The 25285-nt window shown below is 46.4% G+C and overlaps 1 protein-coding gene across 6 annotated transcripts in view; it reads right to left on the bottom strand.

Annotated features, from left to right (window-relative positions):
• Positions 1–25285, bottom strand: part of LOC121687989 (calcium/calmodulin-dependent 3',5'-cyclic nucleotide phosphodiesterase 1A-like) — a 68257-nt gene that overhangs the window by 41233 nt on the left and 1739 nt on the right. For 5 of the 6 annotated variants that reach the window (XR_006024472.1, XM_042067247.1, XM_042067250.1 and 2 more), the window contains exon 2: positions 21727–21753. Coding sequence is in view for 5 of the 6 variants with exons in the window: in XM_042067247.1 (XP_041923181.1) it covers positions 21727–21753 (27 nt within the window). In the remaining variant the exon portion in view is untranslated. The remainder of the gene's footprint in view (positions 1–21726; positions 21754–25285) is intronic. The other variant, XM_042067248.1, reaches the window with a different exon arrangement.

Below are 25285 nucleotides of genomic sequence, written 5' to 3'. Positions count from 1 at the left end.
GTCGAGGGGAGGGTCATGCCGACTGTGAGAGACACAAAGAGATGGAAAGAGAGAGAAAGAGAAGGAATGGGATGAAATGAAAAAAGAGAAGGAATGGGATCAAATGAAACAGAGAGAAAGAGAGAGAAAAAGATGAGAGAGAAATATCTTCAGAGATGTAGAAAAAATGGAAGGAGACAGTGAGGGTCAAGAGGCACTCACGTCGATTTACACAGTGTAAAACCCGCCTCCTAATTTGCTAACATGTTTTTTTTTTCTTTCTTTTTTTTTTACACAGGATTAATCTGTGAAACATGCCCTAGGCTTGTGACCGAGAGATTACAGGGGATGGTGCTCGCACGCTCAGGGCCAGGGGAGGGGATGAGCCGGCTGGTGGGTGGTGGGATGGTGTTGGTGTGTGTGTGTGGTGGGGGGGGGGGGGGGGGAAGGGTGGGGGTTTCTCGTCGGGTTCACAACTCTGTTCCCCCTGCTGAGTGTGAGTGGCTGGGGGCCAGGCAGCTCCATCTACCCCTGATGAGTTGCTCGTCACGACCAGGCTTAATGCCTCACCTGAGTTCAAAGGCTCAAGCTCGGCTTTCGATTGAGTTGGTCTGGAGTGTTTTGATAGTTTTGTGTGTGTGTGTGTGTTAGTGTGTGTGTGTGTGTGTGTGTGTGTAGGAGCGAGTCACGCTTCTGGAACTTTTCCACTAGTTACATTTCACCAGGCAGGGATAATAACGCCTTGAGAGGATATAACCAGTACTATCTGTTCCCCTGGTCTGTTTTGTGCCTAGCGCACCTCTGTCTTAGCCTCGTGAGACCATCCTGATCTCGCGAGCTATAGATTTCAACTTGCAGATCAGTCTGGCATCTCCAAATCCCAACACCATCCTGGTAGATTTTGAAAGTTGTAGTATGGGATTTTGGTTTCAGAGAGTCCATTTGGATCTGTGTCAGCTTCTAGGATTTTACTGGGACAGAAATGCAATCCCATGTTGAATCCTCACTGATGTCCATGGCTCAGTCAACTGGTTTCTACCTTCTAGTATGCTGTGATATACTAATGAAAAATACTCTAGAGAAAATCAAACATTTTATTTTTCACTTTATTGTATCTATCAAAATGGTGTTCCAAACATCACCAGCCAGATAGAAAAACATCACAAAAATAGTTTCCAGTCCAAAGGCACACACATCAACCCCCCCCTCACACACACACACACACATTTTGTGTTTGTTTGATGATATGAGCAGGTGGAAAACTGTTGGGTTGCACTGATTAAAGACAGCACTTCCACACCCTGGTCCAGGTGGCAATTGAGCTGCCAGTGCACTGCCAGTACACTGAGCAACCACACACACATATATTTACTAGCACGAAAGAAAATACTGATGGACTGCAAGCTTGTGTTACGTTTGGTACATAATTATACATACAACAATAGTACATCCTTTGGTCTGTTTTTGGAGGTTTCAGATGTGTGAATGCCAGTGTAATTGTCTAAGTGTTTTTGTGGGTGCACAAGTGATAGTGGGGGCTGTAGCAGGAGGACTCCTGTGCTCTTGAACCTGGGAGAGTCTTGAGGAGAGAGGGATAGAGAGAGAGAGAGAGAGAGAGAGAGAGAGAGAGAGAGAGAGAGAGAGAGAGAGAGAGGGATGGAGAGAGTAAGAGCACCCATCTCCTGGGTCCTTTATAAGTCACAGCTTGTGTGGAGCACAGGTGGACAGAAGGCTCTTGTGAAAGCCCTGATCCCTCTGCTCTTCCAGGGACAAACTCCCCTCCCCATGCCCCCCTCACACACACACTACACTCACACACACACACACACACACACACACACACACAGACGCACACTACACTCACACTCACACACACACCCACACACAGACGCACACTACACTCACACACGCGTATGCACGCGCACACACACACACACACACACACACACACACACAGTGAGTCTTGCAGCACTGCCAATGCACACACAGACGCACACTACACTCACACAAATGCACGCACACACACACACACACACACACACACACACACTGTTGCGGGCAGGCCACGGCACAGCATCCAAACTAAGCTAAGCTTCGTGTCTAGGGTATATTATATTCTTCTTAGCTGAAGCCTCGGACCACCACGCAACGTTAACGCCAAAAACCCCCCCCCAAAACGTTACCTTACACACTGGCCCTACGTGGTGTACAGACGTGGAAGTAAGACCTAGGTGAGTGGTTGCGAATGTGTGCGTGTCAGCTTCGGAAGAGCTCCAGCGAGAGGTCACTTACCTGTGGCTCTCGCTGACCCGGTATAGCTCTCGGCGCACCTCACGAATAGTCCAAGCGCTGGTTTGGTTGAAATGTTCAGTTTTGTGGTGTGGTGGTTTAAAATCCAAACAAACGGTAAATTGTCCAAGTTTGCCTGTTCACGGGCAAACTCTCTTCAAAGGGGAAACACAGGCCATGCTGCCTTTCTCAAAGGCCTGAACTAATTGTGAGCCCAGGCCCCCGGACAGGTGTTCCATTTAGCCTAATTAGCCACAGGTAATGACATCACTGAAGCTCCACCTGTAAGTCAGTGCTTGCCCTACCATGTGACCCTAACCTATCGTAACACACACACACACACACACACACACACACACACACACACACACACACACACACACACGCACACACACAGTGAGTCTCGCAGCACTGCCTCAGGGGAGCCTCTTCCCACACACTTGCCCCAGACTGAGTGCCATGCCTTGACCGTCACCACCTCTACCCCTGGGGGATACATCCATCTCCATTTCTCTCCTGCTCCTTCCCTCCATCCTTCTCTCTCTATCTCTCTCTTGTTTTCTTGATGATCTTTAAGCCTTTTCTTTTGTTTTCATCTGTCAGTCAGTTACTCCTTTATTCCTGACCCATCTTTCTTCCTGTGACACATGCAATTTCATCCCCTGCTTCTCTCTCTCTCTCTCTTTTCACCATGATCTCTGTTCATCATCCGCTCATATTATCTTTGAATGACACTCGCTGCGGTCATCAGAGATGTCCCTGGCACGCCAGAGCCAATGACAGCAGCTCAGACATGCCTGACCCCCGTGGATCCAGCTTAGTGGGACGCTGGCTATGATGTCATCCAGCCGCTCGGCCTCCAGAAGGCCGGCTCAGTGGACCCAGGCACCAGCCAGGGGGGATGCTGGGATGGGATGGGTTAGTGTTTGGGGAGCTGAGTAAATGTCAAGCCAACCCCCACCCACCCATACACACACACACACACACACACCGCTTGTCTCTGGTCTAATCTGATCAGCGCAGAGTCAGAGCCATCAGTCACATGCAGCCAGGGAATTACAGGTTGTTGTTCTAGCAGATTGGAGCCAACGTCATGTCCAGCTTGTGCAATGCTAGATTGAGTATGGTGTGTTGATCTGTGTGTGTGTGTGTGTGTGTGTGTGTGTGTGTGTCAGTGTCTGTGTCTGTGTCTGTGTGTCGGTGTCTGTGTGTATGTGTGAGTGATAGAGTGCGTGCGAACAAATGACAGTATGAATGAATGACAGAGTGAGAAAATGAGAAATGAGTAAGTGAATGCATGGACAAATGAAGAAGGAAGTCAATGACAAAGTGAATGAGAGCACATGACAGATAACAGCAAGAATGACTATAAGGGTTAAAAGACAGAATGGTGTTGGAATTAAGTGTGCAGTGTCAAGCTAGTGTGTGTTAGTGTCTCTTGTGTTACGTTAGGGTGCAGTAAGTGTGTCTCAAAGAGGATGAAAGGAAACACAGTGAATGGGAGCACATGACTAAATATGCAGGGTGTCCAGTTCCACTGATGGGCTCTTTTCCTCAATTAGTGCACAGAAGCATTGACCAGAAGCATTGAAGTAACAATCCAGAAAAAACACGGTTACACTTTACTTGACATTATCAACTAGAGTGACATGACACCGTCATGAACGTGTCATAAACAAGTCATAAACGTTCATGACGTAACACTTCTGTTATTAAGTGACATTTGGTTTTTGTTATAACAAGTTAGGGTTAGGATTAGGATTAGGATTAGAGGATAGGATTAGGGTTAGGGTTCATGTGTCATGACAGTGTCATGTGTTCATGACAGTAATGTCACTCTTATGTCGATACTGTCAAGTAAAGTGTTACCAAAACTACATATCTTACACACAGCTAGTTTAGGTGCAGTGAATACAACAACTGGAAACTGGTACGGCACTGATCTCTCAAAGTCAGCTTTTTACAAAAAAAAAAAACATTTACCCAACATTCTACTGACAACATTCTGACTATCCAGTCATCATAAAGCATAGTGCCTCTTACATAGCATTTAGTGTACATGTATGATCAGTCATTTCAGCAGCTATAGTTTAGTCATGAAAGCGGACACTCAACCTGAGGTATTACAGGAGCTTACAGGAGTGTGTAATGGCGGTCAGTGATGAGAGCCCTTCGATGGAGCTCTGTGTTTGTGCTTGCTGGTGACGCATGAGGATGTGGTCCATCGGGCATCCTGTGATATCTAAACGCGCTCACGAGATCTCAGATAGCATATTGCTCAAGCGTTGCCTTGGCTGTCCATCTGATTTGCCTCGGTGATAGTCTTTATGGGTGTGTGAGAAAGGAAGAGGAGCAGAGGGAGAGAGAGAGAGAGAGAGGAGAAGAAAGATGGAGAGTGAAGTGTGTGACTGAAAGAGTGAGAGACAATTTGACAGAATAAGGGCGAGAGAGAGAGAGAGAGAGAGAGAGAGAGAGAGAGAGAGAGATAGGAAAAGAGGGTAGGTCACAGGGACAAAATGAGATGGGGGGGATGAATGGGGGCCAGAGAAATGAAGAGAGGTAGAAATGAAAAGAAACATAAAATATTTAGCCGTCTATTTTAAGGTGCAACACTTGTGTGATGCTGCGTGAATTTAGATCGAATACTCTAAACTGACGTGGGCTCAATGGCGTCCGTATTTTCCACAGAGACCTCGCTCACCCTCTCTCATACATGTAAACAGATTGCCCTTTCTCCAAAGCAGCGTGACGAGACATCTTTCTCTCTCTTTTCTCTTTCTTTCATCTCACCCTCATCCCTCCCTCCTCTTCTCTCTCTCTCTCTCTCTCCTCTATCGGGTTGTTTTTATAATGAAGGTCATAAGAGCCGCTATACTGCAAGTCACAGCTGGCTGAGTCTTCTTCTCTTTCTCTCACTTCCCCCCACCCCCTCTCCACACTGGGCACTGACACAAATAGCGAGAAGCTGCAACAGGCACACACACACACACACACACACACACTGTACAACCACCCCGCCCCCCTCCCCATGCATGTATACGCAAACACAAACACACACATATACTCTCTGACTGATATTCATATTCATTCAAGACAATCATGTCTTGTACAAATCCATTTCACAGAACATAATAGTGCTTATGTAGGTAAGTGCTCAACGCCAATCCATCCGGTGCTGTCAATCCAACCCATTATCACCATGCATCAGGAGGGGCTTGCCCAATGACTTATGTCCTTTTTCAGAAAAACTTCTCCTGTCGTGACTGATCGCTGCTGCCGATCAAGGAGCCAGTGGAGACATACACTCCTTGGAATATCTCAAACGATCAAGGTCACAGAGATGCACTGTTTGGGTGGGCTCACTGTTTGAATTGACTTCTGGTGTGTGTGTGTGTGTGTGCGTGTGTAGAGGGGAGCTGTTTATATTTAGAGGTAGTTGGAGTGAGTCTGTGCAAACAGAATTCCATACTGCTGTGCCAACCATGCCACTTCAGGGCACCCATGGCAAATGTCTACCCCTAATAAACACACACACACACACACACACACAGAGAAAGATAGAGAGGGAGAGAGAAAGAGAGAGATGAAGGTTATCACAGGATAAAAAAGGGCAAATTCATTCCCTCAAACATACCAATGTGGAGCCCCTGTTATTACCCCCGCATTACAGGCATTTTGCTCATTTGACACAAATGACATTCAACACGAGCTGATACTGGCCTACCCTAACGAGTGAGTGGCATGCCATTATAATCTCCCTCTCTTTCCATCTCGCCATCCCTCTCTCTCTGTCACACACACATACGCTCTCTTTCTCCCGCTCTCTCTTTATCTATCTGTCATTCCCAATCATCAGCTGCCTCTAAAAAATTACCTCACCCTTCTCAGTCGCTCCATGTGACAAAATGAGCGATGAACTGCGGGTGCAAGTGTGCATGTGTGTGTAGGCTTGCAGGTATGTATGTGCTGTATGTATGTATGTGTGTGGTGTGTGTGTGTGTGTGTATGCATTGTGTTAGAATGTCTGTGCATTACGTTTGAATGTGTGTGCATAACAATGTGTATGACTGTGTGTGTGTGTGTGTGTGTGTGTGTGTGTGTATATAATATATTGGGGGGCTTCTTCATTCCTTGATGGATCAGGTTTCGAGGAGGATTAAGACTGGCAGGTCATTTTGCAGGCCCAAGGCATAGTTGAACTCTCTCTGTGTCTCTCACGGCCTCTCCCTGTCCTTCCCCTCGTCTGCCACTGGCCTCCCACGCTATCAATTGTCCCCACAGGTGTCTGAGGAATCCTGAACTGGCAGTGAACATCTTAAGGTCAGCAGCAACAAACAAGAACATGTATGCACTGCCAATGAAAAAAATATATAAATCACAATGATGTAAGGTAAATATATTGATCTTCATATATTATATTCATAAATATATTGATATCGGATCTGATGCCTGAAAATCACTATAACTAAAAAAGAAATGTATACATAAAATGTATAATCTTACATCTATGTATTTATGTATGTGTGTATAGACAGATATATAGATAGAGAAACTTTTATTAAACTTTTTATTCATCAATAGTCATCAGCTGCTTTATTAACCTCCTGATTTCTACATTGAGTCTGCAGCACACAGGCAAAAGGCCAGCACACACACTGCTAATGAGAAATCAATGAGGAGCTTTTGGGATTTGACAGCTCTCTGGCATGTGCACTGCTGGACTGGTAGGGGGTGTTGGAGGCGGTGGGTGTTGTTGTTGTCAGGGGGTGGGCCTTGTTTCCCGGTAACTGTGGCAACGGGAGCAGCTGCGTCGAGCGAGCAAAGCGAGTGAGAGGACAAGCAGTGGGCTCTGATCCTGAGCGTGGGTGAAAAGTTTAATGGGCATCGCAGGCCGACAATTAGGGAGCCGTCAGTGGAACGACACAGAACTGAGTAGAACCGGCCGGCAACCACGAGCTGAAAGAGCCGCTTTCTGCTGAGCTGACCCACTCCCCTACACAATAACAACGTCTCCTCACAGAAAAGGGTTAAAAGACTCCTGGCATGTAAGTGTCTTGAGTCGTGTTCCATCATCTTTCCCTATTCTAATTCCCCTCTCTCTCTTTTCCCCTTCAAGCTCACTAGTCTCTCACTCCATGATTTCTCTACCTCTCTCTCTCTCTCTCTGTGTTGTTCTCTGTCTTTCTCTTTCCTCTCTCGCTGCCTCGTTGACCGTCTCTGGTGTCGTGCCTTGGCTCTCTGACGGGAGAGCCGCCGCGTGCCAGGTCCCCACCAGGCTCCTCCCCTGCGCCTCGTCCGTCCCCATCTGCGGCCAGGCGGAGGGGCCGGAGCTCCGGGGCCGAGCGCAAGACAAGCCCCCATGGAGGAGGCTGACAAAGAGAGCCACAGCCACCACGGGTCACTGGTAATGGCGCCAGTCAAAAAGCAAGCACTTTAATGCGCAACGCAAAGCAATTATATGCGCTGTGATGTGATGGGCTCGTCATGATTAATGATACACACGGTTTCATTACTGATTTCAGCCTTTTTCAAAAACCATTTGGCCCCAGTGTAAACGTATGCAAATGGACATTTATGTTAAATGTTGCCGTTAAAGAATCTCAGACGCGTAATGAGGGACCATCGGATCAATCATGTGTGCAAATCTGCTCAGATTCTTAGCCCCTCGTTGAGGCGTGGGGTGAAAGTGAAATAAGCCAGCCTGCTAAGAGTGAGGCTGCCCATGCCATTTATTTATGTATGTGCTGTTTGTATTTAGCTATAGTGCATCTGCTTGAGCATCTATTATTGTTCAATATTTTCCCACCACAGGCATTCGGTTCCCATGCTCCCACACACATAGTAAGAGAAATGTTATTTGGGACATTTATCGTACTGGCTGCTTTCGCTTGTTGCCCGGCCCATAGATCGATGCACAGTCATTAGATTTGCAAGCCCTGAGGTTATGCCGTATTTTTTCTTGTGTCTGTAGGCGACCGTATGGTTTTATTATTCAGACTTATTTGTTGTTTTTTTCAAAGCTTGCCCCCCTACACTGACAAAACACAAACATCAAACCGAGCAGCATCAAACAGTTTTAAAGGCTGTTATGCTTGTATCATATCCACTTTTCGAGATGCAAAATGTCCAATATTTCTGCTGCTGCAATTATTTCCACCTCCTCTTCCATTTATTCCAAACAACAACAAAAAAGGCAGTGCACACTAGCAGGGAACAGATTTGCCAACCAATTTGAGGTACTCAAAGAGAGCTCCAGGATAGATTCATTCATTATTCCCTTTCTCCCCCACCCCCCAACACACACACACACACACACACACACACACACACACACACACACACACACACACAAACTCGTCAGACACTGACTTCAAAACTGCTGTGCTCAGTGCTCTCCCTGGCTCAAGGTGGCAGTCTGTCAATGAGAAGGTATGAAGGTATGTGTGTGTGTGTGTGTGTGTGTGTGTGTGTGTGTGTGTGTGTGTGTGTGTTGTGTGTGTGCAAATTTGACCAATATTCAAAGCTATGCTTTTGTGCCTATAAAGGAGAGAGTGGGTATTTAAAGAGGTGGAAAGCAGGACAGACACACACACACACACATACACATACGCACACACACACACAAATATACACAAATATGCACACACACATACACACACACATGCACACACACACACACACACACACACACACACACACACACGCACACACACAGTCCAAATGCAAGCAAAACTGCACCAGATTGAACATGATGTGCATACATTATTAGTGCACTTATAACAATCACACATGGCTGAGCAGCAGGTTGGGGGGAAGAATTTATTCACTAATGCTCCGCAGCATGACTTTTCCAGCCTAGACGGCTAAGTTCAAAGCATTTGCAGAGGATAAACAACCCTTTGTATCGCCATAATATTCACAGTTTTCCTCCCGCAGGACAGTGTGGAAAAAGGACATTGTGGTGAGGGGCTGTAGAAAGAAGTGTGTGTGTATGTGTGTGGGGGGGTGGGGGGTGGGGGTCGTAGAAAATGATGAATGCATCACATGCCACACGCTTGGTGTCGGCCATTAATACAATAACTCTAGGTCTAGGACCTTTTCTAGGTCATTTGTTTTGTAGGCAGGGATTGCAGATTCAACAAAGATGGGTGACTAGAGCGGAGGTGTAGACAGAGAGAGAAAAAGAGAGAAAGAGAGAGAGAGAGAGGGTAGAGAGATTGAGAGAGAGAGGGATGGAGTCCACCAGGCCTTGAATACCTGGATCAAGAGTCTCTGTGGATGATGTGAGTACAGTAAATCCTTATTATGTTGGTGTGGTGTTGGCGACCTGTAAATCAGAGGGTGTATTGGCCACTGTGTAGTGCCCAGGCCCTGGTCATTACACCCATGAATGACAGGTTGGCTCTGGGACAGGGGGCTTCTGCAGAGGCTAGATAAAGCCATAATTGTTAGGCCTCCATGACAGACACTGGAGGGGTTCCTGGGGACTGTAACTCGACCTTGTCCTCTCCAGCCCTGCTGGTCAAACTGAAACAAATGAACAGAGAGAGAGAGAGAGAGAGAAAGAGAGAGTCTTCAGAAATGCAAGGGCACTGACCGGAATAGCTGGCCTGTGTATTGTCGGAGCCACGTGCGCACCATACGCGCCCAACATATGGCATTTACTGCCCTGCTTTTCTATCACCTTTCCACCTTAATGCCAACGCTGGCCAAATCTGATGCAGTACAACAAGCTACATGAATAACACACACACACACACAGGCACACAAATATACAGAAACACACACACACACACACACACACACACACACACACACACACACACACACACACACACACACACAGGCACGCACATACACACACTGCATTTCCAAACGAGCTGATAAACTTCTAGGCTCCGAAATTGCATTTGGAATGCCAAGGCCCAGTGGCCATGTAGTGATATCATGAAGTGATGTCATCAAGACAGGATGCAAAAGTGGATGGGGCGATCAGATAAAGCGTTTAGCGGTGAATATGTGTGGCATCTTTTGAAAGCCAAACCCCCCCCTGCCCCCTGGGGGCAGACGGGCCCATTAATCACGGGAGGGGGAGCATTAACCTGCCACGAGATGTGAAATCAAATCAGTAAAAAGCTGCAAATCAACCTGTCTGCCGGTGCATTCCACCGAGCGGAATATGGAAGGTCGTAACTCAAAACAACACAGTGAGCCAAACACTCGGGTCAGCCTCTCACCAATGCCCCCATCACTTTTGATGAACGAATAATAATGATTATGGCCAGCCACACATTCCAGGAGAGACAATCGAGACCATTTCTTTCAGGTGTATAATTTACAACTGCATGTGTGTGGGGATGCATTGTGTATGTGTGTGTGTGTGTGTGTGTGTGTGTGTTTGTTTGTGTGTGTTGGTGATGGTTGCAGAGGGGGAGCTGAAGTGATCTCATAAACAAAGACCTCCTGATTGTCTCCCATGGCTGACACTCTTGATTTGCCGTATTGTGCGCGATCAGTCAACTGTAGCCAAATCCATCACAGCTGTGCTAAACTGAAGCCACTGCTGCCGTGTGACTTACGACTGGGGGAGTCTCTCTCTCTCTCTCTCTCTCTCTCTCTCTCTCTCTCTCTCTCTCTCCCCAATGGAAGCCAGTTTACATTTCAAAGCATTCCAGAAGAATAATATTTGGAGTCATGCAAAGGTTAAGTCTGTATTTCCTAAAGACATCTGCATTCGGAATGGGGCATCTATGTGTCAGGCTGTCCATCACCCATGTCAGAATAATGACCAGGAGCCAAAGCAGCAAGACAGGAAACAGGAGAGAGAAAGAAAGAGTGAGGGAGGAAGTGGACGGTATACAAGAGAGAAAGAGGGAAGGAAGAGAGGAGAGAGTTCAAGAGGAGAGAAGCACCACTGAGAATGCAAATGCAAATTCTGTTGTGGCCAGCACCCTCTTCTATGCAGTGGTATGCTGGGGAAGAAGCACAAAGAAGAGGGATGCTGGGCGACTTGACAGGCTGGTAAGGAAGGCTGGCTCTGTAGTGGGAGCTGAACTGGAGTGCATCACTTCAATAGCTGACAAAAGGACCCTAAACAAACTGATCAACATCTTGGACAATGAATGTCATCCGCTCTACAGCACTATCAAAAACCAAAAGAGCTTGATCAGCTGGAGACTTCGCTCACTGCCATGCACAACTGAAAGGCTGAGGAAGTCATTTGTTCCTAGGGCCATTGAACTGTTCAATGCCTCACTAAAGGGGAGAGGAGAGATAGACTTCTCTGCTTAGTCTGTCTGCCTCTCCACCCTCTCCACGTCCATGTTTTTTGAGTACTGACTGCCCACTACTGCTTACTACTGTTTTACTATTGTACACAGCCTAATGTTTCACTACTGTTTTACTGCTACACTGTTACCTCAACCCGTTCTTGCACTGAAATAGTTTTTATTTTACCTTGTTTACATTACACTTTACTCTCCTATTTGACTATATTATTTATGCTGGTCTCTAGACCCTACTGTTGCACTGTTGACTAATGTTGGACTACTTTTTGCACCTTCACCATGACACCCACTCCCTTGAGCACCTTGCCAGGCACACACAACTAAGGACTATGGTTGGACTACTGTTTGCACCTTCATCACGACACTCACTCCCTTTAGCACCTCACCAGTCCTGGCCCTGTCACTACAAGCGTCTTATGCTTGATCACCCTCAAGCACATTGGACTTTCTTAATTTAACTTATATAGTGTATTTAGTATTTAGTTTGTTAGATTCTTATCTTATCTTCTACTGACTTTATTGTACAGTTGAGTTTAGTTATATGTTTATACTTGTACTAATGTTTACCATTTCTGTTGTAAGTGCATGTTGTGTGTTATGTCTTTACGCTACTGAGACCCTTGAATTTCCCCTTGAGGATCAATAAAGTATCTATCTATCTATCTATCATCTATCTGCTCTCATTATCTCTACAAAAATAACACAATACTGACGTATTTAGCATTTGAACGGCACTGCTGTGACATTCTCACTGGCAAATTACGCTTCAGAAATTACCTCAACGCTTTGCTGCTAGCTGTGCCACACGTCAAGCTTAGCCGACAGCTTGATGAAAAAGAACAGGCCAACAAAAACCTCCATCACAAGATTTTTGGGAGCAATCCGGCCTGAAAAAGCCCAGCTGCTTGACAGCGACAATCAATCAGTCTCAGGTCCTAACCGACGCAAACAACAATAAAGTTTTAGGTTTAATCAGGGAGGTCCTTTTTTACAAGCACTGGCTGGCAGCCCTGATGGGACGTAAGGGGCGGTCACTTATTGACTCTAGCAGCGTGATGTCTCAAGGCTTCAGACTTTCCATTACCGTATGGCGGGGTGAGCCCTGCCCTTGCTGGACACCACCTTCCTCTCTGGGCACCCTGAGTCTTGGCCATTCATCAATCCAATCTCAGAAGACACAAGGAAAACAAGACAGATATCTATTTTTCTTTTACTGAAGGTAATCTGCATTAAATTAGGCAAATGGCAATACTTTATGGTTGATAACAATGAAAATGTTTTCTACACCAAACCACTGATGGCAATCACAGTTTGGTGTCCTCACTACTATTCTATGGTCTCTCTCGTTTATCTTGGTGAATGACTGGGTGATGTCTCTTAGCAAACCCAATGACAAGCTCAGGAGCCTCTACAATGAGCTGATGAAATTGTCACCTGAAGTTCACACCGATTCAAAATCCATTTACTTCCTTCAGTTAGAGTCAGGCTTTTATTAGTAGTTTGCAGAAAATCGCAAGTCACTGCTATTTTATTGTCATTTTTTTTGCAAGGTTCCCTGTGCTTGAGTTGCATTTCTCATTAAAAATGCAATGCCAGCTTCACTTTACTGGAAAGTTGTTCAAAATGTCTTACAGGTTGAAGATCAAACTTTTGGATTTAGAGAAGTTGCAAATTCAGACTAGCAGTGAATAGGTGGAGGTGGAATGACATTGCAAACATGCTCTCTGAGATAAAAATTCAAACTCATTTCCATCACATCACGACACACACACACACATACACACAGAGACCCATACACGCACACACACGCCATACACACACACACACACACACACTGACACACACATACACACAGAGACCCATACACGCACACACACACAGAGACCCATACACGCACACACACACACACACACACACACACAGACCCATACACGCACACACAGATAGATACACATACACACACACACACACGCTTGCAATTGACACACTGTCAGTCCTGAATAGATAAACATTTTGCACATTTTAAACCTGAACAGGTGCGCAGTCAAATAAAATTTGAGGTTCATTATTCCTCCGCATTCCCTCTAGCCTCAAACAGTCCTAAAACAAAGTGAATCGTGTTCCACACTGTGGTAAGTGCCTGCAATAACCATAACTGCTGGATTGCCTCACAGGCATCTCACCATGACTGAAGAGATGCTACCTTCAGCTTACATATGAACTTAGATCAACTTAGATTATCACTTTTCAGCCCATTTCGGTCTTACGGTCTTGCCGGTCTGCACTGCATAACTCATTGTTCAGGGCACCCATTTCATGTCTGCTGCAAAAGAGTCCTGTTGGCCTGTCCACTAGAACCCCCTCAGTCTGCATCCACTTGAAATCTTTTCCCCTTGGTGGCTTGACATCAAGTTCATGTCCACAATACTGGCCTACAAAGCAGCCCCAGGAACTACTTGAACTCCCTTATCCAAGGTCAAACCTTGTTAATGAACAGAGTTGTCTGGCTTGGTGTTGCCATCATCATAGTGTGTTTTTCAGTCTAGACTCCTTGCTTCTGTGGCACCTCAATTGGGACACTTGTCTGTGCTTTGAATGTGATTCTCCTGGATCAGCTACTTGACCATGTTGTATTCGTTTGTAAATGAGTCACTTTGGATGAAAATGTGCAGATACACAAATAATAAAAGAGTAGAAAGTAAAAAGAGTATAAATTCAGGAACTGTTAATGAGCACAGCATGTTGTGGTCCTGATATGACTGTGTATCATACAGATATTTAATGAGCACAGCATGTTGTGGTCCTGATATGACTGTGTATCATACAGATATTTAATGAGCACAGCATGTTGTGGTCCTGATATGACTGTGTATCATACAGATATTTAATGAGCACAGCATGTTGTGGTCCTGATATGACTGTGTGTATCATACAGATATTCAGGCTCAGATGGGGGCAGATTAATGTTTTGTGAAACATTTGCAAAGAAATCTGAGACTGAGAGAGAAGGAAGAAAAGGTATTTGAGAGAGAGAGGGAGGGAGGGAGGGAGGGAGAAATAGTCGTGAGAAGCAATCATGGGGTAAATATGTCCATTTCTGACTCGGGTAATTATCTTTGCTTAATTATCAGGTGCAAGCGCGGTGATTCACAGCCTGTGAAAGTGATCAATTAACGAGCTGAAATCAGATTGCACCGAGGCAAGATGAGACAGGACCTTCACTGAGCTAAACACACCCCGGCAATGCTGCTTAGGATGCAGCACAGCACAACACACACACAGCGCTGTGGCAAAATGCTACCAATCATGTGAGACAAGTCACAGACCATGTCATTCAGTTATATCAACATCAAGGTATGAAATATGCTTATGAATTCTTAGGAAAAAGGCTTGGCTGCCGCACATAATCGACTTTAATCTGTTTTAAATTAATTAGGGATATTTCTGGGTCGATCTCGAAAATGAGCTTTTCACTCCCAGACACACATTAATTCCCAAATTCTCTCGTGTGTCACCAAGTGACGCCAAACCTCCCTACGCAAAAAAAACAAAAAACAGGATGACTTGAAACACTCATTAAACTCCCGCGGCCCGAATGACACCTCATAATGACACAAACAAAGCAAGCAAAAACAACAACGACAATGACAACGACAACAACAACAACAACAACAACACGTTTGAAGATAAAACAAACGAGTGTGGCAAGGATTTCAACACAACAACAAAAAACAAACCCCATCTGGAGGGCATGCTGTTGCGTGGCAGAGTAGCATGGCACGGTGCGGGCGCTGTGTGGCGTCGCCATGTGTGGAAAACAGATTGAGCCGGGCAACGGGGGATACGGGAGGCCGGAACGACTGAGGAGTTAAGCTGCCTCCGACCGGGCCGGCCTTTTTAATTAGATCAGCAGAAAGGCCACACCGAGACTGGTCCCTACACACTCGCTCACACACGCTCACAGACTCGTCAGCAGCTCAGAGACGTAAGCAGGGGTCAAAGTGTGTGTGTGTGTGTGTGTGTGTGTGTGTGTGTGTGTGTGTGTGTGTGTGTGTGTGGTTTACAGAAATGGAGAAAGAGTTGCGCTCCCCATGTCATTTTGTAAATGTTCGTAAAGCCCTACAGGATCACTGGTTTGTGTGTAAATGTGTGTGTGTGTGTCTATTTGTGTTTCTCTCTCTCTGCGCTCCTCAGATCATTAAATTTAGTAAATGTTTGTCGAGCCCTACAGGATCACTGGAGGCATCCAATTAGGTCCAGCTCAGCTGAGCTTGAATCTTTATGGAATACTAAACCACTGCCTTAAAACAAACAAATAAAAAAACAAAAACAAGAAACAATTTAGCCTCATTCACATCAAGCAAAAGACTCACTACGCATTTTCAATCCCCAGGGTACCAGACAAAATTGATCAATATGGACATTACAGATGATATGCTTAATTGCTCTCTGCCACATCTATAAAATGTCCACTCAGGCATGAGGGTGGGCTGCTGAAATTGAACCTGTCCCAACTGTGGTCAAAAGTGGCCCTTCACACAGTGTGAAAAGACTCTGGGCTTGTTTCTCAGCCTTGGTCCAGGGGACTTCCTCCTCTTTCTTTGTCCTTGAGAGCACCACACTTGGATTAACTCCAGCTTCTCACACTGCAGAACTAACCTTTTTCACACTCTGCTGTCGTCCTCTCCTTTCTCCCACCCCCAACCCCCCAACCCCCCTCGCAGATTTACACTCAGTCCGGTCAGCTGGTCAGGCCGCCGGTCACTGCCCACAAGGCAGAGGCAGCGAGCTGCTAAGTGATGTCCGTCATCAGCCACACAAGCAGCGTCCCCTCAGGAGGAGACACCAGGCTGACACCAATTTGCCGGTGAGCGGTTGCCAGATTTGGAGAAGTAACTGTCCTGTCGATGTACTTTCCAATCAGAGAGACCCAAGAGAGAGAGAGAGAGAGAGAGAGAGAGAGTGTGTGTGAGTGAAAGAGAGGGAGGATTGGGGGGGCAGGGGGGTTACTCAATCATTTAAAACATCCAAATGTTATAAACTGGGAACAGGGCTAGGCATTTGACTGATCAGAGGGGCCAGCCGGCCTGTGAGTGGTGGAGAGTGCGATACAGGTCTTGTTAGCAGATGGGCCAGGAGTAATTGGACATGCAACCCGATCAATGACTGAGTCGTTGAGGTGAAAACTGAGTAGAGACCTGAATGATCAAACAAATATAATCACACACACACACACACACACACACACACACACACACACACACACACACACACACACACACAGAGACAGACAGACAGACAGACAGACACACACATGCAATTTCTAAAATGCATACAGACATTTTACAGAGTAACTAATCTACTGCAGACAGAAAAAAGTTTCATGACACCACAACAAAAGCACAGACAGACAGACAGACAGACAGACAGACAGACGGACAGACAGAGAGAAGGATATTTCTGCTAACAAACACAACCGACTCGGCATCCCCAGAAGAACATATTAGCAGAGTGGACATCTGAGGAGTGTGCCTTTTGAAGGGTTTAGCAATCTCTCTGAAGGCACTCATTGAATTCAGCTTGATCCAGTCGATGCAAGAAACACACGGCCTTCAGGAGGCACGAGGCTCCTGCTGTGGGTTTGCCTGTACTCTTTCATGTATTCTCTCTGTCTGTCCATCCATCAATCTTCATCATTTAAAAAAAATATATCATGAAATGTGAAGAAAAAACATGTGAAACAAAAAATAAATAAAATTAACAAGTTTCACAGAACAAGTTGTCAGCTGGAGGTAGAGACAAAGTCAACGTAAATGAGGGTGAATGAATAAAACATCCAGAAACTTCCAGCGTGAACCAAACCCCACATTGGCGCCTCAGAGGGTATCATTAAAACATGCTTTTCTACAACCCGTCTTCAAATAAAGATAAAAATGAAATCAGGGATTTGTTAAATATCACACGCCTGCCTCCATATGCAATGTTCTGCAGCCAAACGATACGAGTGATTAATTAACAGTTCTGGAGCCTGTTCCAATGATTACAGACGTTTCCTCAAGGCGATGATGGGGGTTGGGGGGGATTCAACTTGACAATTTACCCTCTCCAAAAAGGCAAAAACTAATGAAAAATGTGCAAACTTAATGGAGGAGACATAATTGAAATTCTACCAGGGCCGGGTAGGAAATCTGATTATTGAGTCTGCTGAGAAAACTGCACCAGTACACCCTGCGTGTTTGCGCCAGATGCTGCTCATCCATCTGTAATGCGAGCCCTCCACAACGACCAGGGTTTGAAAGGAAACAGGGCAAACGTCTGGTTCTAAAGGAGGATCACGACCTGTGTAGTTTACTCTGCTGTAAATAAAAAACAATGTGTGCACACACACATACTCACGCATACACCACACGCACACACATAAATACCCTGGTCTGACAGTGAGTGCATCAAACAAGGAGTCATGCTCAAGAAAAGGTACACACATGTACACACGCACACGCATACACACTAGCTTCGGGCGTCAGTGACTGTCACTGCTGGTGATAATTGCAGCTAATGTAACACCGCCTCATAGGCACTGATGTGCATCTTTAATTAGCTGCCTACCAGACAGTGGCAGTCAGCCTGTACCTGTGCTTGCTCTTTGTCTCATTGCTCACTCATGGCTTCCTCCCTCTCTCTTATTCTCTCTCTCCCTCCCTCTCTCCCTTCTTCCCTCTCTTCCTCCCTACACCACCGACTCTCATTTCTCATTCATGTCAACAGTACTTTTCTCAGCTCAATCAATGGTGGACACAGCAGGCCCTCCATGGGGTCACCCTGACTCAGGGAAGATGCTGCACATGTGGAGCCACACAAAGCACAAAACTGAGTTGTGTGTAGTTCTTGGATGTACAGTATGCTACTGTAATATACACACTGTATGTATATGAACATATCTACAGGTACACATGGTGGAAATGGATGTAGGAATGACTGATATTCTAACAATTTGCAATAGTCTTGTGAAAGTGATATTAAAAGTAATGGTGCACACTCACAGAGAGCTGTGCAAAAGGAAATGGTGCTATTGGACTGCATGTGTGTGGTTTGTAGAAAGCAAGCCAACACTATTAGCCTTGGTTCCTATCATGACTCAGTAACACAATTTCAAGCATTCATCTTCAGACATGTGCCCTCCTCCTCCAAAAGTGCAGTCTCATCTGGCCCTGTGAGTGCAGGTCCAGAGTAAATAGTTTTTCGCCCGACTCCTGCTGCTTCCCAATGGTGTCTCATACATCAGCTGCTTCGGCTGTCTCGCTGGGATTGCTCATTTGTCTGCGTGATGGGTGGAGTGAGTGAGAGAGTGAGGCGGTCGGGAGGAGGGCGGTGCAGGGCTCCCGTGTCATGGCTCTCGTTCTCTGTCTGGCTGGCCTGACAATGTCAAGGCTATGGGGTGGGGTGGGGTGGGGTGGGGTGGGGTGGAGAGGCATGGTGGAGTGTTTGACCCTCGGGCTCTGGAGTTGTTTCACGTGTCTCGCTGAGTCAATCTGCACAGCTGAGACCTCTACCGTATTGAAGAGGCTAAATGAAACACACACACACACACACACACACACACACACACACACACACACACACACACACACAATCTTTGTCTGTTTCAAGAACATATACACGCTGTCCTCCACCATGTGTCTTTCTCTCAACCACACACACACACTCACTCATGCCCAGCATCCCTTGTCCTCATTCTTGTCAACAATCCATCAAATACTGTCAAACAGTCGCGAGCATGCGCATACACACACACACACACATAGTGCCTAGAGAAGACCAGAGGCTGTTTATGTCTCAGTGTCAGTGTTCTGTCTGCTGTGAGAACTGCCTTGTGGACAACACACACACACACACACACACACACACACACACACACACACACACACACACTTCCTCTGCCCGTGTCTGCACAGCATCAAGACGTCCTTTTTCTCCTTCTCTCGTGCCTTTTTTTACAGGCCTGTCATGACTGATGTATGACTTTGCATGCATGTACATATCTCTGTGTATCTGCAGTGTGTATTATGCAAGGGTGTTTTCGCTGTCTTTGCAAGCTGTGTCCGGGAGGAAGTACGGTATACCTGTATGCATCTGTGATGCTTTTTTTGTCTTTCGCTTTGGCTTGACAAGAACAACATAAATGTTGTGTTTGTGACAGCTTGTGTTTGTGAGTGTTATATCAATGGGACATCAGAATGTATGCATACAGTATATCTGTATGTACTTGCATAGCAGTATGTGTGTATGTGTGTGAGTCTGTGCTTGTGTGTGTGTGTGTGTGTGTGTGTATTTATCTGTATGTTTGTATGTCAGTGTGTTTGTATGTGTGTGTGTGTGTGGTGTGTGTGTGTGTGTGTGTGTGCGTGTACAGTATGTGTGTGTGTGTGCGTGTATGTGTGTGTGTGTGTGTGTGTGTGTGTGTGTGTGTGTGTGTGTGTGTGTGTGTGTGTGTGTGTGTGTGTGTGTGCCTGTGTGAGAGAGAGCGCACACATGTTATTTTCTCTCATGGCATAGCTGCCGAGTGCCGGAGATGCTACACAGTTGACAGGGTTAAGCCAAGGTCAGGTGTGGCTTAGGCATCACATCAGACTGGCGTCTCATCCCACCTATTCCCATTAACCCTCAGGGTTTCCATCAAACCATCCTCCACACACACACAAACACACACACACACACACACACACACACACACACACACACACACACACACACACACACACACACACACACACACACGACACGCACATGCACACACACAATCTTTTTTTTCCTCACACACACAATCTTTCTTTCGTTCTTTCCTTCTCAACACAGACTGACTGGACAATGGAGATAATGGATGGAAAATATTCCTATGTAAAAATAAAAGTTGCACACAATTTTCCAACTATGGCAGGAACATAACTCAACACTGATTCCAAGATTTCAGCACTGTCCATTTATTTTAAATGGAGGGAATTCAGAATTAGATGCTTTTCCCCATAACAATCATACATAGTGGCTTTGCTTTGCACATACTATGTGTGATGAAGGTTAGTCTGATCACCAGCAAACATTGGCTGAGGTGGGTATCACTGGGTGCATCACTGTATATCACCTTGAGATCTCAAAATGGCCAACTTACTAATGACTAATACACTACTGACACACCGTCCACATTCGTCCGATACGGCTGCGGAGCAAAATGAGTTCGGGGTCTCCAGCATATCCAAATTGCTCCACTTCTGAGACATTGATACGATGGGCGAATGTGGACGGGAGGGTGAATCGTAACAAAAGTGTGTAGGCCAGTGTTTCTCAAAGTGTGGTCCGGGGACCACTGGTGGTCCGCAAGCTATCCCAAGTGGTCTGCGAGCAGACATGGTAAATATAATATAGATGAGTTGTTTGCAATATTGAAACAACCTGTATGTAAATCCAAACAGTTCTGTAACACTGCCTATGTACGCCAGTTTAAATCATATAAATCCTCTGACACAATAAGCAACTTGCTAAGACAATAAGCAAGGTGGTTCACTGAGTAGGCCTATTGTGTAAATATATTGTTGAAGTAGGTCTACTCTTTTTTTTTTTAGCTAAGTGGTCCGTCATTTTTTTTTTATTGGTTAAGTGGTCCTTGGTCTGAAAAAGTTTGAGAAACACTGGTGTAGACGTACTGTAGCCTTAGCCACAGGCAAATGTGCTAAAGAGTGTTTACCTCACAGATCTCCTCTACAAGTTTTGGAGGTAAAAGGAAAAGGGTCAATGCAGGTTTGAGCTCAGACTCGAGCCGAGACAAATCCCATCAGTTACGTTTACAGCCGTGGCTTGTGAGGCAGCTTTAGGGTGAGAATGGGACAAAGCAGAGAGAATTCTCCACTGATGGGATTCATCGGCCTTACGTTTTTTTTTGTATTCATCCCCTTTCGTGTCTGTCTGCACAAAGCCAAAGGTACGCTGGCTGGGTTTGCCTCAGATGGGGCCACTGAGCTTAAAGGGTGTGTGTGTGTGTGTGTGTGTGTGTGTGTGTGTGTGTGTGTGTGTGTGTTTGTGTGTGTGTGGAGGGGGGGGGGGGGGGGTCTGCTGGATTAGCTGCTGCAGCGGCGGTGGAGAGTCGAGAGTCGGGTAAAGCCCCCAGCTTGGTGGATCTTACCTCTGTGACGTCTTCTTGTATTTCCTCCTGGGCGAGAGAGAGAGAGACAAAGAAAGAGAGAAAATGGAGCATGAATATGCTGAAGAGGATGATTCCATCTTTTAAGACACAGATTGCATTTGACACAGATTAACTTGCATAATTCCACAGTGCTGAGTCTGAGGCAGAGGTGATGTTGTTAAAGCTCAAAAGTGAATGACCTGCGTTATCACAGCGGATATCGCAAGATTCTCAGATAGAGTCTGATCTTCCTGTGAGGGGTTGACTGGGACTAAGGACCTTCCCCTCCCTTCACTTAAGTTATGGGGTACACTGGGCTACGAAGCTCATGATAAGAGTGCAGGCTAAATACCAGAGAGAGAGAGAGAGAGACAGAGAGAGAGAACGACAGAGTGAGAGAGAGAGAGAGAGAGAGAGAGAGAGGGAGAGAAAGAGGGGAAAACATAAAAGGATCTATGCTGCAGTGATGGATGCTTTTGTGGCATGGCTCAAGATTGAGTTATCAACATTCCTGGGAGAGCCATGGATTGGTGAAATGGCTCCCAGCTTCAAAAGCTTTAAGCTGGCTCTGGAACTGTCTCTTCATGCATGTCTGCATTTTCACTCAACTAGGGCCGAGAAAATCGGAGCAATCACTTAGTCTTAACTATCATTGTGCATCTTTACTTCACCCTCTAAATGCTATTTAATCACCTATGGTGGAGCATGGAGGTAATCGTGCCCCGTAGGAGGCATTCAGGTTTGTAATTGGAGATACATGAAAGCAGTGCATGATCTAACCAAGCGATTTATCTTTTGCTATGCACATAAATAAGTCCATACGTGCAGTATCCTGCATGCTTATTGCATCTACAACTATGAGATTACAATATTGCAAAACGTATTTGAACAAGCCTTCATTCAACATTTAAATTCACCAGATGGACACATGACAAAGCCGCCCAAGTCTCTTATCGACAAGAGCTTATTTATTTGTCCCCACCCCCCCTGTCATCTCCGTGACCATGGCTGGACATGATGATGCCAGTGGAGAGGCTGTAATCCTGGCATGAGCGGCATCTCATTTAGTCCCTGCTATGGTCTCCCCTGGGTTTGGCCTAGCACGGACGCTATCTGATCATATAGAATACATACTGTAATGCGCATTAAATATGGATTCAACTGTTGCATAATCTTAAAACAATGTTATATAATGCAATGGTGGCCCGACAGCTACGATGGTAGCAAAATGGCAGGCAAATCTGTTATGAAATGTATATGACATTTGTGACAAGTCTAAGTCTGCTGAAAGCTTTTTACAAGTTGTATGTTTTCAGTGAGAGAGGGAAACTGGCGCTGGTCTTGTAACTGCTGTGAACTCTAAGTGTGCGACGAGGGGGTACGCAAAACCCATGACGGGATGGGAAAAGTAAGACAAAACTTTTCCGTCTCCTTCTTTCTCTCTTCTCTCCTCTCTCTCTCTTTCTCTCTTTCCCCCTCTCTCTTGTCTACCTCTCATTTCCGGCGCGGGTGACATCACGGCCCCTGGGTGGCCCTGAGGGGGTGAGTCATGGCTGCGGCGGCGGTGGCAGCAGCCGGGCCCCGTGAGGACAGAGAGACACAGAGAGAGAGAGAGAGAGAGAGAGAGAGAGAGGTGCTCGCTCTAATTTATACCAGAGCGCTGGCTGATTAGATCCCTTTATTCATCAGCGCAGGGGCGTCTGATTGAGTGGAGACGCCGCCACAGCCACAGCCACCACCTCGCTTGTCTGCCGCCCAGCGCAACTTGTGTGTCCGCCCAGTGCATGTGTGTGTGTCACCGCCCTCTGTCTCTGTCGTTCTTATTAGTTTTTATTCTTTCACTCCTTTCATTATGTTTAATCGCTCTCATTTTCCTCCCTCATTTGTTCCATCCTTTTGATCTCACTTCTTTACTCACACTCTCTATCTCTCTCTCTCTCTTTCTCTCTCTCCCTTGCATCGTTTTCTCTCACCTGCTTTCCCTCATTCCCCTCTCCCTGCTCTCCGCCTCCCTCACTCTCTTCACTTCATCACTCCATTTCAGTTTCCGCTCACAGGTTATGAGCTCAGAGGTGTTCCCGGGACCCCGACTGTCCTTGTGACCTTTGACCCCTCCCGCTCCCCATCCCTTCCTGTCTCCTGTCTCCTGCAGCACTGGCCTTAGGTTCCCTCTGCTGAGTCGCTGTGAGGTGGTGTGATCTGGTCTCCCTTGGAAACGCCCGCCATCCATCAAACCCCACTCCCAATGACGACGATGACGACGGGTGACCTCGCCGCGTCAGTGACGTGCTGGAGCCCGTTAGATGATGTGTGTCCATTACCAGTGGTGCATAAATCACACGGTGCACACACACACACACACACACACAGATATACATGCACACACATTCATACAGTACATACACACACCCACACACTCACTCACATACACACACACACACACTCTTTACACATTTACACACACACTTCCACACATACATATACACACACTTCCACACACACTCTCTCTCTCTCTCTCTCTCTCTCTCTCTCTTCTTGGCCTAGCCTTAAGATACACAGCATCATGCCCATACCTCTAATGGCTCAATCACAGGCAGACCAGCCTTAAACTTTTAATGGTCCAATCTCGTTCCTCCCACAGACCCTGGCTGTCAACAACAAACTCATTTGTCTGCTTTGGCGAAAGGCCCCATAAAGCTGTTAATAGCCTTCATGAAAAAAAAGAAAAAATTCAAGGGGCAGAAATGAAGGGGGTGTAAACACAGGCCAGGGCATGAGTCTGTATCTCCTAATCCAAACACAGACACACACACACATCTTGCATGCAACACACACACACACACACACACACACACACACACACACACACACACACACACACACACACACACACACACACATCTTGCACGCCCAAATGCCCCTCCTGGCTCCATCTCCTTGCTCAACAAATGCAAGGACAGAAAAGCAATTTGCAGGAGCCCGAGCCAGATGATGATGCCTCATTTCTGGCGGCGGCGTCCGCGCTCACTGTCTCCCGTCTCCTCAAGAGTGTTGTTGTGCCGCACCGTCGACAACAAGAGACCTGACAAACAACAACGGCGCCGTGCCACGCGCCCGCCTGATTCTGATTTTGATTCACCGGCGTCAGGGGACTGCGAGACAAATCCTCTGCCACCACCGAAGCACACGGGATGATCCGGTTAGTCTATCTCTGCGTCTGAGGACCAGAGCCAACCCCCCTCATCTGCCCTCCATCCCCTCCAACTTCCTCCTCCACCCTCCTCCTTTGGGAGATGTCTTCAGTCATAAGCAGGGATTAGCAGCTGCGTCGCGACGCAAGCGATGTGATATTGGACACAGGGATGGCAGCCAGATCATAGCCGACTCTTGTCACGACACGGGGGCGCACACACACACACACACACACACACACACCCCTGGCACAGCAGCTCGCCACAGCCATTTCTTTTATTCGGCCTAAAATCTGTGACACTGAGACACATGCATGCACGTTAGCATACTGATTGATTTGCTCCACGATCAATATATCGGGTCAAAT

Source organism: Alosa sapidissima, chromosome 17 (genome assembly GCF_018492685.1).
Source record: "Alosa sapidissima isolate fAloSap1 chromosome 17, fAloSap1.pri, whole genome shotgun sequence".
In the NCBI taxonomy this organism is placed as follows: domain Eukaryota; kingdom Metazoa; phylum Chordata; class Actinopteri; order Clupeiformes; family Clupeidae; genus Alosa; species Alosa sapidissima.
Note: the sequence above shows the minus strand (reverse complement) of the source record. Positions and strands in the feature narration are given on the sequence as shown.